This window comes from Mytilus californianus, unplaced genomic scaffold (genome assembly GCF_021869535.1).
Source record: "Mytilus californianus isolate M0D057914Y unplaced genomic scaffold, xbMytCali1.0.p SCAF_5, whole genome shotgun sequence".
Classification (NCBI taxonomy): domain Eukaryota; kingdom Metazoa; phylum Mollusca; class Bivalvia; order Mytilida; family Mytilidae; genus Mytilus; species Mytilus californianus.
The window spans coordinates 6,185,543-6,199,525 of record NW_026262701.1 but is presented as its reverse complement, the minus strand read 5'-3'; the positions used below and the strand labels follow the sequence as shown (position 1 = coordinate 6,199,525).

Here is a 13,983-nt window from a genome sequence, read left to right as displayed (position 1 = left end):
TTATGTAGTGAAAGATTTTATTGTAATCACAGATATACATGTTTTCACAATGTTATTCAAAAACACAAAATTACAAGCCAGTCTTAGAATCCAATCATAAAATAAATTTATGATCTTCATAAATGACTAAAATATAAATGTCTTAGTTGATGTTATAACAACAGTATATGAATTTATTAAGTTTGATTACATAATATATAAAAAGCATAGCATGAATTGCTAAAAATGTTTGACAGTAATAACAGATCACACCAACCACACACCCCTGCTCCTCCCAAGAAAAACCAACAACACATATTTGGTCCTCAATGCTCTTAAACTTTGTACTTGTTTTGGCTTTCGTACTTTTTTTATCTGAGCGTCACTGGTTAGTCTTGTGTGGATGAAACGCGCGTCTTACGTATTAAATTTTAAACCTGGTACCTTTTGTTAGCTATTATTCGTATGTTTCTCTGTCCTATATGTTCTCCCATTTATTTGTATTGTAGTCCTGTCATGTAATGTTGTCATTGTAATGTTATATTTAGCATTGCCATAAAAGCGGGAGGTTTGGCTAACCACAAAACCAGGTTCAACCCACCATTTTTTTCTTAAAATGTCCTGTACCAAGTCAGGAAAATGGCCATTGTTATATTATAGTTCGTTTCTGTGTGGGTTACATTTTAATGTTGTGTTTCTGTTGTGTCGTAGTTCTCCTCTTATATTTGATGTGTTTCCCTCAGTTTTAGTATGTAACCCGGATTTGTTTTTTTCTCAATCGATTTATGAATTTCGAACAGCGGTATACTACTGTTGCCTTTATCTATTCCAGATAACCAGATTTTTACAGACACAAATTTAAAACTACGATTAAATAGGAAATTTAGAGCACATAATCACATAAATTGAACATAAGTTTAACGCCATAAAGGCTTGTTTGCATAGTTTAAGCTATGTTTAATTTGACATCCTGAAAAGTAGGCAATTTATGGCATATTATATTTCAGTAATGGATACCTGTATGTAATTATTTTAATCTCAAGAACATCTTCTTTCGTTAAAATGGTGTTTTCAAGCTTTTCATTAAAAGTTTAGTTATGTTTTTCATTAACTACATCTACGATGTAATTTTTTAAATTAGAAAGAAATATGATTGTGCATGTTTTCTTTCCTTACTGAACAACGGGTTTCTGGAAATTAAGACTTTGATAAAAACACAAAAACACAAAATTTTCACTGCAAATCATCCACAACAAATAATTGAAAACATACATTTTTGAAAATAATGTTACTTTTGAATCTGTTGAATTTCATGTTCTATATAATTATTAGTTAATCTTAAAGAGAAAGTTTTCATTTCATAATGATGTTAGTCAATTTTTTTGGAATTAACAAAGTCATGGCATTAGATTCTTATATTGCAGTTTCTATAAAAGTTATTCATTTTATATCAAATCAATTGACCAGAAAAAATTGTGAATGTAAAAAAGTTACAGCAAACTTTGCAATTAAAATCTGTGCCTACAAATAATGGTACACTGTTGTTGTAAAAAGTCTCTTAATCTGATGATCTGTTTGATTTTGCAGAGCATAGATTTATATAACTAGCAGTTTTTGTTAAAAAGTGGCGAGAGATAATAGAAACTAGAGGCAAAGTCCAGTAAAAAACGGTTTAGTTAAATGAAAGTTTATCGTCTACTTTCACACAATCAAGTTGATTCAATTTCGAAAAGTTGTCTTACTCATATATGTCATATCTATCATGTGAAAATTGTAAATATTAGAAATTTCTACAGATACGAAGAAATGAATAAGAAAAGTAATTAATATTTTGATGAATGAAATAAATCAGAAAAAAATCATGTACTTGATGTAAATGAATAAAATGACAATATACTGCTGTATTCTTACAAATAAGAAAACGAAATTTTCAATAACTTGAATTACCAAATATTTTCAATAAAAACTGGAGAACACGAATACAATCATCGTATCATCAGTAAAAGTACCATAAAACAGCTTTCAGTAATAGGCAGTCATACCAGAAGTTATATCTTTAAACTTCGTAAAGTTCTCACACAATTATGTACACAATCAGAAAATATACTGCAAGTTATTATCCAATTATAAGTCCTATACCAAAGCGATATAGAGGTCTTTGAAAATTAGCAAAACTAGCCATTCCACTTAAAGCAAATGTGAACGGAAAAAGTGGTGATAATTCTTCTTCCAATGTTGCTTCTAGTCCCCAATTCGTATCTACGCTACCTGGAAACAGAAAAAAATTTATATCAGATTACATGATTCAATTTTTATTTTAAATATATAGAATAGTTATCTATGCCTGGGATAAGATAATCCTTAGTATTCGGAATAATTTATACTTTTGCAAACAGTGAATTTATAAAAATGACCATATAATTGATAATCATGTCAACACCGAAGTGCTGACTACTGGGCTGGTGATACCCTCGGGAACGAAACGTCTACTAACAATGGCATCGACCCAGTGGTGTTAACAGTTATCAAAGGTACCAGGCTTATACTTTAAAACGCCAGACGCGCGTTTCGTCTCCATAAGACTCATCAGTGACGCTCAAATCAAAATAGTAAGAAAGCGAAACAAGTGCAAAGTTGAAGAGCATTGATGCCCCAAAATTCCAAAACGTTGTGCCAAATACTGCTAAGGTTATCCATGCCTGGGATAAGAAAATCCTTAGGATTTCGAATGATTCATACTTTTGCAAACAGTAAATTTATAAAAATGATCATATAATTGATGTTCATGTCAACACCGAAGTGCTGACTACTGGGCTGGTGATACCCTCGGGGACGAAACGTCCACTAACAGTGGCATCGACCCAGTGGTGTTAACAGTTATCAAAGGTACCAGGCTTATAATTTAAAACGCCAGACGCATGTTTCGGCTACATAAGACTCATCAGTGACTCTCAGATCAAAATAGTAAGATAGCCATACAAGTCCAAAGTTGAAGAGCATTAATGCCCCAAAATTCCAAAAAGTTGTGCCAAATACGGCTAAGGTTATCTATGCCTTGGATAAGAAAATCCTTAATATTTCGAATAATTCATACTTTTGCAAACAGGAAATTTATAAAAATAATCATATAATTGATATTTATGTCAACACCGAAGTGCTGACTACTGGGCTGGTAATAACATCGGGACGAAACGTCCACCAGCAGTGGAATCGACCCATTGGTGTAAATAGTTATCGAAGGTGTCAGGCTTATACTTTAATACGTCAGACGCGCGTTTCGTCTACATAAGACTCATCAGTGTCGCTCAGATCAAAATAGTTAGAAAACCAAACAAGTACAAAGTTGAAGAGCATTGATGCCCACAAAATTCCAGATAGTTGTGCAAAATACGGCTACGGTTATCTATGCCTGGGATAAGAAAATCCTTAGTATTTCGAATAATTCATAATTTTACAAACAGTAAATTTATAAAAAATGACCATATAATTGATATTCATGTCAACACCGAAGTGCTGACTACTGGGCTGGTAATAACATCGGGACGAAACGTCCACCAGCAGTGGAATCGACCAAGTCGTGGAAATAGTTATCAAAGGTACCAGGCTTATAATTTTATACGCCAGACGCACGTTTCGTCTACAGAAGACTCACCAGTTACGCTCAGATCAAAATAGTTAGAAAGCCAAACAAGTACAAAGTTGAGGAGCATTGATGCCCCAAAATTCCAAAAAGTTGTGCCAAATACGGCTAAGGTGAGGTATGACTGGGATAAGAAAATCCTTTTTATTTCGAATAATTCATAATTTTGCAAAAGGTAAATTTATAAAAATGACCATATAATTGATATTCATGTCAACACAGAAGTGCTGACTACTAAGCTGGTGATACCCTCGGGGACAAAACGTCCACCAGCAGTGGAATCGACCCATTGGTGTTAATAGTTATCAAAGATGCCAGGCTTATAATTTAATACGCCAGACGAGCGTTTCGTCTACATAAGACTCATCAGTGTCTCTCAGATCAAAATAGTAAGAAAGCCAAACAAGTACAAAGTTGAAGAGCATTGATGCCCCAAAATTCCAAAACGTTGTGCCAAATACGGCTAAGGTTATCTATGCCTGGGATAAGAAAATCCTTAGTATTTCGAATAATTCAGAATTTTACAAACAGTAAATTTACAAAAATTACCATATAATTGATATTCATGTTAACACTGAAGTGCTGACTACTGGGCTGGCGATACCCTCGGGGACGAAACGTCCACCAGCAGTGGCATCGACCCAGTCGTGTAAATAGTTATCAGAGGAACCAGGCTTATAATTTAATACGCCAGACGCGCGTTTCGTCTACATTAGACTCATCAGTGTCGCTTAGATCAAAATAGTTAGAAAGCCAAACAAGTACAAAGTTGAAGAGCATTGGTGACCCAAAATTCCAAAAAGTTGTGCCAAATACGGCTAAGGTTATCTATGCCTGGGGGTAAGAAAATCCCTAGTTTTTCGAATAATTCATACTTTTGCAAACAGTAAATTTACAAAAATGACCATATAATTGATATTCATGTCAACACCGAAGTGCTGACTACTTGGCTGGTGATACCCTCGGGGAAGAAACGTCAACTAGCAGTGGCATTGACCCAGTGGTGTAAATAGTTATCAAAGGTACTAGGCTTATAATTTAATACGCCAGACGCGCGTTTCCTCTACAAAGACTCATCAGTGACGGTCAGATCAAAATTGTTTTTTTTTTTATTATTTACCCGGAGACGCTTACCGTTTCGATGCACCCAGTCTCCCTTCTTCTGGGGTTGAGACGATTTTCTCTTTTTTTTTGTTACCTTGAATTGTCTTTTTTATTGATTTAATTTATTTATATATTTTTAAGCAAAACTTGTAAATGGATAGATTTTACCTTCACGTATCCAGCTTTGATGATCTTTTGCTTTTTGAAAAAATAACAGTGGCGCATTTAGGACTGAACTGCACAAAAGCTACATATTTGACGTTGAATCAGAATGTGCACCGTTCCGAAATTTTCAATACCAACGAAACGGGTCTTTTTGGGTTCAGAACTTGTGATCGGCACGTACGCCCGGGAAATATCTCGATATTTCAATCGACTGGTGTTTTGAACGAAGATATCGCGGCATCGTATATGAAAAACCACAAAACGACAAAATATAGACCTACTTCTGAAATGATTCATACGAGGATCCATGTATCGACTTTCGTTGATCGGGTAGGGAGGGGAATGGCATGAAAAAATGGGATCCAGACCACATTTGTGAATGCCGAAAGCTTAGAGTAGCCTAAAACTACGCTACCTACTACTTTTCTCCCTATCAGCCAGTTTCCCATTTTAATCTAATGATTCCGGGGATTATGACAGGCAATATTAAATGCAAATATCATTTATTATTTAGCAACTTTGTTCTAGTAACGAATTACCATACCTCTGAATTTCATTGAAGCTTCTGGGAAATTCAACTGGTAACCAAGCTTACAAACACTCTCTCCATGTGCAAATCTAGTTTCTATCACCGCTCCTACGTCTAACTCTTCTGTTATTTTATGGTGATAACAAAGATGAGCATCACCAACTAAAGGACTGAAGTTACCAGACAAAGTCCATTCATCACCTACAAGAAAAAGTGTTTGCATAAAAACTGAAGTCACGTAACTGCTATCCATAGGTAAAAGTATTGTGATCAGATATATCAAATTAAATCAGTCTTTTCAATTCCACAGGCAAAGTTTCATTTATATCTGTTGAATGCACATGAAAATCAAGACTGTTGAATCAGATAGAGAAGTTAAAAAAATGCTTATCTCTGCATAATATATAAAGTGTTCATTCTCATTTCAAATAAAATTGAGAATGGAAATGGGGAATATGTCAAAGAGACAAAAACCCGACCATAGAGCAGACAACAGCCGAAGGCCACCAATGGGTCTTCAATGCATCGAGAAACTCCCGCACCCGGAGGCGTCCTTCAGCTGGCCCCTAAACAAATATGTATACTAGTTCAGTGATAATGGACGTCATACTAAACTCCAAATTATACACAAGAAACTAAAATTAAAAATGATACAAGTCTAACAAAGGCCAGAGGCTCCTAACTTGGGACAGACACAAAAATGTGGCGGGGTTAAACATGTTTTTTGAGATCTCAACCCTCCCCCTATACCTCTAACCAATGTAGAAAAAACAAACGTACAACAGTACGCACAGTAAAACTCAGTTCAAGAGAAGTCCGAGTCCGATGTCAGAATAGGAAACAAAAGAAAATAAACAAAATGACAATAATACATAAATAACAACAGACTACTAGCAGTTACTGACATGCCAGCTCCAGACCTCAATTAAACTGATTGAAAGATTATGTCTTCATCATATGAATATCAGGCACAATCCCTCCTGTTAGGGGTTTAGTATTATACTATCATAAAATATATGAGAAGAACATAACCCGTGTCATGCCAACAACTGGTTTTAGAATAAATATGTTTAATTCCGATGCAAAGACCCTATAAGTGAATCAATATTAAAGCCAAAATATGCAATCTTTAATGACCTGACAACAGTATCGTAACTATATCCCTTCTTAATAAGTCTGTTTAAAGGTTTTGTTAGCTTTTGAGGTGAATACTGACATTGTTTGTGCTTTGTAAAGAATATTACCATACATGCATACTTGAAGCAGAAAGGATTCCTTTATTATATATAAAAAAGGGTCTACCGTAGTGGTTATGATCAGGTTGGATGCCTGGTGTTGAGGATAAATAGAGCCTTTCATAATATATGCATGTATTTTTATGCGTTAGCGCTGTCCATGTAATGTCAAGCTATATATAACTACAAACCAGTAAAAGTCTGAAATGTCCTATACCTGTACTCGACTGTACTGATTTTTGCTCAACCAGTCTGCATTGGTCTGAATTTTTCTCGACATTACTCGACCCCAGTCTTAACCATGCTCGACTGTACTGATAACTTGAACCTTATCTATGTCATTGAAAATAGTCTGAATTATTACTCGACCAGTCTGAAACAATCAAAACCCATAATCGACCTGTACTCGACCTATATTTTCAGCCTAAACCAATACTCGACCAAAAGTCTGAACATCTCGACCAGTCTAACCATACTTGACCAAATAAGCTCTATTTTTTTTAAGTCTAACTGTTAAAACAAATTTCATTTTTTTTACCTAAAAACCACACCTATACTGAGGGTTATTAAAACTTATTAAGCTGCAACTTGTTTTCATGTGTGTGGGTTTTTTAAAATTAATTTCCCTAAATTCCTAAATAAAACCTACAATAGTTATATAATCATCTTTTCAATGAGGAAACAACAACCAACAAAATAAATGAAATTGTTTAACCAATTATTATAATTTGGGATATTTTATATATAATATATATCAAAAAGGGATAAAAAGAAAAATGAAATTAATAAAATTCTTCTGATTAGTGGTGATCGAAGTATGAAGTAATACCTCCTGCTTGGGACAAACTCGTTAAAAAGATCACACCTAGTCAAAGAGTATTAAATTTTAAATAACATTTATTCCAAATTGCAACATCCTGTTTAAATTAGTTTGCACGGCCTTTTGAATTCACTAGATAAGTAATACACAAGTTTAAGAAAAAAGGGCTTTCTTTTTACCTGTAAAACACACATGTACTGATGTAATTAATCATTATTAAAGTTCTTCTTGTTTGCCATGTCTTTAATTTTGACAAAATTTATTTAAATCTAATTGAAATGAATTTTTACAGTTACTTTGGAAAACACATTTCCTTTTTTAAAAGGTTATCAAGGATAGCTACGGAAGTTCCATTATTTTCATTATAAATTCAAAGGTGTCATTTTTTAAATTTATTAAGTTATAGCTTTATTTACTATTCTATATTTATTTTAATAAAAAAAAAGTTCACTGCATTATTAACTAAACTCAACTGACACCATAAATTAGCCTAGGTTAATGGTGAAATTAGTCCAGTAACCATAAAATATGTTTGAAACATTCAAAAAATTTTGAATAATATTGAATCTATTAGTCACAATCCAGTTTTGAGATTATATGGGCAGATTGTTTTATTTTTATTTTAAAGGTGATATATATACTAGTATTTATAAAGTGTTGATGAATATGGTGTTGAAGTTATAATATTTTTATTGTAAACTTTTGGTTTCAATGCTATATTGAATACATTTTTAATTTCAAATTGTTGTTTAAATTTCTAGCCAGGGGAAATAGCTGTTATTAAAAATAGTTCTTAAATTGATGAAATACAATAGATCAATACAAAAAATGGGTCTAGGTTGGTAAAGACTTGGTCGAGTATGGTTCAGACTAGGTCGAGTATGGTTCAGACTAGGTCGAGTATGGTTCAGACTAGGTCTGGCATGGTTCATATTGGAAAAAAACAAAGTGTAGTTCTTAAACTGGATAAACAGATCCAGGAAAAAACATAGGTAGAAAATATAGAAGTGAAAATCACAGATGCAGATGAGTTTAACTTATAATTTGAACCTTTTTACGACGCTATAAGAAAGTAACACAAAAAACTGCACGGACATGTGCAGAATTGTCGCATAAGAGCATCACAAGTGCAAGTCCTGTCCTGCCGGCGCGCATGAAGTACACCCAGGACCACGGCTTGTAATGAAAATTGAAACATGTAGCTTTTTATCGCAGACCAGTTCAATGTCAGGTCAAAATCATTGCTGGCCGAAGAACCCGTCCTACGTTTTCTAGGAACATACTTAAGTGGAAATACTTTAAGAGTCGTTCAAAACCACCATTTACAACAATCATACTTTAACAGATTTAGCAATTTACCTACCTACAGTCACGTCTTTGTGCAAACGCTAGGAATGTTACAACTGGTTTGAACTTAGACCGTAGAATTATTGATAAATAGCTTCGAAAAAACACACAAAATTTGCGAGCACCCTCAGATACATTTTTGGAAATGCAAGTATTCGTATGGTTGTTTTTCGAGACAAGTTATGCATTGGAAACTTCTCATTACCATGAAAAGCAACATAACAAGAGAAAACGGAAACGATGACTGGCACCTTAGAAATCTTCGATAGACCATACAAAGAGAACTATCGATTCAAGAAGCAAGTATACATGCAAAAGTAGCAAATGTTTTCACTACCGCAAGTTTTTATGCAGTTATCAGAAAGAGAAATAACTTATATAAACCAAAAATTGACAACTATCCCGAGAGTAAAAGTTGGATTTATTGCAATTGGTCAGTATTTCCCCCGCAGAATTGAAACGTTCACAGATTGCAATTTAAGAATGGAAATAATAAAGAAGAAAAATTTATGATTCAACTGTTAGATTTACCATTAGATATCAGAATGTAGATCGAAAAACACTTGTCGTGAATGTCACCGTATGCACAACACACGATTGTGTAATGCATCATCCAATCAACAATCACAGAGTCAGCATATTACTAGTTAAAGAGAAAATGGCACATCGATCATGCATGCCTCTGCTATTTAACAAAATTCGACCCTCTTCTTGAAAACCGAACAAATTCCCTTATGATCACAAAATCAGAGCGCCGACACTAACATATTTGCACCAGACGCACGATTCGTCTACAAAAGACTCAACAGTGACTCTCGATTAAAAAAAGGTTTAAAAGGCCAAAGTTGAAGAGCATTGAGGACCAAAAATACTAAACGTTTTGCCAAATACAGCTAAAGTTATCTATTTACTAGTCACTCAAAAGAGGACTATGATAATGAAAGGTGTAAAATTAAAGTCCATTCAAATAAACGAAAACTACAAACTAAAACAATAAAGAAGAATATCAAAGAACTTTCAACAACATTGATAGGATATGAGGATGAAACACAAGTAGCAAAACTCCTTCGGATTGAAGAATGTTCTGAACAAACAATAAACGATAAAGTTGCAAAACAGGAGATCAGCAGAGTCGTTAACCTCTAAAACCAGGGACTAAACTTTTTAAAATTTTGTGGCGACATAAATACAGACCAGGAGAAGCGCAGTTTCGTCGAAACGGTAGGAGGCAACGAGGACGAGCCATTCATTACATTCTGCACCACCCAGTAAAGAAAGATTCAACAAGTACCCGGAAAAGAGAAGAAAAAGAGGAAGAATGCATGTCTACACTCATATCAAACAATTTCAAATGAACACAGGGAAATCAAGGACACTAGAATAACACTAACGTTTGCACGAGCATTAAAGTGAAAGAGCTTATACACCACTATCGGACGAGATGATAGAAGAAGTACCTAACATCACTACGGGAATCCCAAAGAGCAAGAAGAAATAATATACAGAGGATAAATAACGTAGACATCGTATGGATTCATGATGAACTGTACGGAACAGTGGAATCATCGAGGACTTTGTGCGCGGTGGCGATGGTTTGACTATTATAAGCAATTAGGCGTAAAAAATTGGACTCACTAATAGACCGTTTGTCAAAGTACCTACTGAAGATAAATCATAATGACAAGGTTGGATCTAAAATACTTAGAGGAGTGTTCGTTTACAAAACAATAATCATAATAGACTGTTATCATAATTGAGAACAATTTCAAACGCAACTTGATTCAGTTATAATTTGATGTTGTTTTTAGAGTTTCAGTAATGTTATTTATATTCATTTCACAGACATTTTCTTAAGTTTGATACATTGTTGATTTAAACTTCAACTGTCGGTCCCGCTTATGTTGAAGATAAATAGACTAAAAAGTTCCACGGGATAGATCATAAGTGTATGTATATGAGTTAGCACTGTCTACGTAACCTCATGGCATCTATGTGTTAACGTCTTTAATATTGTCGTTTATTATTAAATCGTTCATTTGTATAGATGTTTGTTCTACTTCATATAAACACAACGCATTTTACTCTATACGATCACGAAATATGGAACAGTATGATATTGGAATGTTATTCCATAATTCATAAAAGTAGATTGATTGATTTTTGTTTGCTCAACGCATATGACAAACATTTCATCCTAATTCAAAGGGGGAAACAAATAAGAAATTACTCCTAAGTAGTTGGCGAAATAATGGATCATAATAGGGGTGGGTCGGAAAGTTCGACTATCACAGGCAAATGATGGAATATTGGATTAGATTGCATTTCACAAATATATTATATTCATAAAATCTACGAATGATTCATTGATTGAAGTAAATGTGCGTTAACTGAACAGTGGCTCGAACCCTATGTACATTTCTTTCCTCACCATGTCAGTTCAAAAATTGGTTTACCTTGTGTGTGATATGCAATATATATCTCAAAGAATGTACTTGGGATAAAAACAGTGTGGATTTGAAGTAGGTACATAATCTCGGCAGTCATCTATTTTTTTTGCCCAACTGGCAAAGAACATGCTTAAGAAATAATTTACCAGTAAATTTAGCAGCTAACGAAAATGCGGCTGTATATTTAGCTTGCAATACTTCTGGATAAGATCGAAGACAAGAGCTATCAGCATTTACTGTTGATACGGTTATGTTTTCACCATGTGGTATTTCCGGATATTGACGATATAAACCCTCGCAACCTAACGCTAAGTGTGGTGTAACTTGATGTAAATACTGTCCAACTAAAATACCTGTAAAAGAATTTTATTATTTTTGTCATTGAGTTTCTGTTTTGAGGAACATGCTAACGAATAATTTAGGGACGTTACAGACAATTAAAGGAAGAGGCCCGAGCTGTCAAACTTACTCAGGCTTGCACACATACTAACAAACTAACAGATTTGCAACCGACAATTTAACTCATTTTTTGAGAAATGTTATGAAAACTAACTCTATTTTTTTTAAGAAACTTGAAATACGATTAAGATTTTTCGAAGATAATGGCAATCTTACTAGTAATCATGCTTCAAGAGCATATATATAGATAATTGGCAATGGTTTCCGAAAAGGTTATCCTCTAATGGATTGAAATTCTACTTTGGATCAAATTTTGGTGACTTTTGTGACATTTTCACCGCCTTTTTGCAATATTGCGTATCATATGAATGCAGATTGTTGTCATGGTTACACCAAAAAAAGATAATATTTCACCACTTTAACTATTGGAAATAAAATCTATAGCATCACACAAATATTAAGCGTTATTTCTTAGAAAGCAATAGAAAGAGGGAGGTTTAAAATTATGAGTGTCAATTTTAAGTTTTTTCCTGATTGTGTATTTCTACCAAGTCTTGAGGAAAATACTGAAAATTTAACTCAAACTTTAGGATCGTACTGAAAATTTAACTCACACTTGCGGAACATACTGACAATACAGCATATACTTGAGGAATATTCTTCCAATCTTACTCAGACTTGCGGAACAACCTACATTTATCTTGAGGAACATTTTGAAAACCTTGATTAGCATAAAGTCAAACTAACTTAGACTTGATGAACATACTGACAATATATCTTTGGCTTCAGGAATAAACTGACAATACAACTCGCACTTGAAGAACATATAAACTATCTACCTCAGATTCGAAACTCATGCTAACTACATACCGTTGACTTGAAGAACCTACTAACTAAATACCGTCGACTTGACGAACACAATAACAATCTTTCACGGACTTGAAGAGCAAGCTGAAAAGCATCTCTAGTTTAAGAAACAAACCGACATCCTATATTTGACCGTAAGAATAAAAACTGACATTTTAATCAACACTTTAGGAACATATTGACAACATATCTCTGATTTTAGGAACGAAACTGACAATTCAATAAAGAACTAAGGAACATACAGAATTTATATATATATTTGACTTTAGGAATAAAAACTGGCACTTTAATGAAGATTTTAGGAATATACTGGCATCATATATTTGACTTTATGAATAAAACTTACAATTTAATTAAGACTTAAGGAACATACTGACAACATATCTTTGACTTTAGAAAAAGATACTGACAATTTAATTAATAATTTAGAAACATATTAACAATTCAGACTTTATGAACATACTGACAATATATCTTTGAATTTATGAACAAAGCTGACATTTCAGTTAAGTTTTTTATATAGATTATACCGTTGGTTTTCCCGTTTGAATGGTTTTACACATGTCATTTTAGGGCCCTTTATAGCTTGCTGTTTGGTGTGAGCCAAGGCTCCGTGTTGAAGACCGTACTTTGACCTATAATGGTTTACTTTTATAAATTGTGACTTGGATGGAGAGTTGTCTCATTGGCACTCATACCGTATCTTCTTATGTCTATTGACAACATATCTTTGACATAAGTATCAAAACTGAGACTTGAATACGACTATTTCTTTACTGGAGATGTTTTGACTAAGTTTCGACCAGTCTTGACAGTCACCTTTAAAATAATTTTTTTAACTTTTCCAAATTAACTTGGATTTTCATAAAACTATAGATTTATCTTAATTATATATTGATCTTACAGAATACCAGGTTGTTTGGTCGTTTAATGTATTGCTGTCAATTCTAATTAGTAGGTAGAAAAAAAGCTAAAATTTTCAGAACAGACTAAATTCAGATAGTCACCTTTAAATTTTTTTATAACTTTTTCATATCAACATGGATTTCATCGAACTTTACAGCTATCTCAATTATATACTGATCTTATAGAATGCCAGGTTGTTTTGTAGTTTGGTGTATTGCTGTCAAATTTAAGGAATTTTATTTATAGGTCAAATAAGTTAAATTTTCAGATCAGACTAAATTCAGACAATCACCTAGATAACATAAGTATACAGCGGTTCATAATTCGATTTAGCAAATTCAAATCCAGGTAACAAACAAAACAGAGGGGAACAAATCAACTATGAGAGGAAAACAACGGAACAACAGAAGCACTGAAGTGCAACAAACGAAAAATGCCAACATCCATAAAACCGGCTGTAGATGACAACTGCCATATTTCTGACTTTGTACAGGACATTTTTGAATCTGGTTTTATATTTTGTAATTTGTATTGCCTTAGCTATA

The 13,983-nt window shown here is 33.6% G+C and overlaps 1 protein-coding gene across 3 annotated transcripts in view; it reads right to left on the bottom strand.

The window, feature by feature from the left end:
- Positions 1-13,983, bottom strand: part of LOC127700523 (mitochondrial import receptor subunit TOM40 homolog 1-like) — a 68,968-nt gene continuing 54,985 nt past the window's right edge. For 2 of the 3 annotated variants that reach the window (XM_052204047.1, XM_052204048.1), the window contains 3 exons: positions 11,413-11,619; positions 5,433-5,618; positions 1-2,247 (listed from right to left, as the gene is read on the bottom strand). In XM_052204047.1, coding sequence (XP_052060007.1) covers positions 2,096-2,247; positions 5,433-5,618; positions 11,413-11,619 — 545 coding nt within the window. In that variant the 3' untranslated portion in view covers positions 1-2,095. The remainder of the gene's footprint in view (positions 2,248-5,432; positions 5,619-11,412; positions 11,620-13,983) is intronic. The other variant, XM_052204049.1, reaches the window with a different exon arrangement.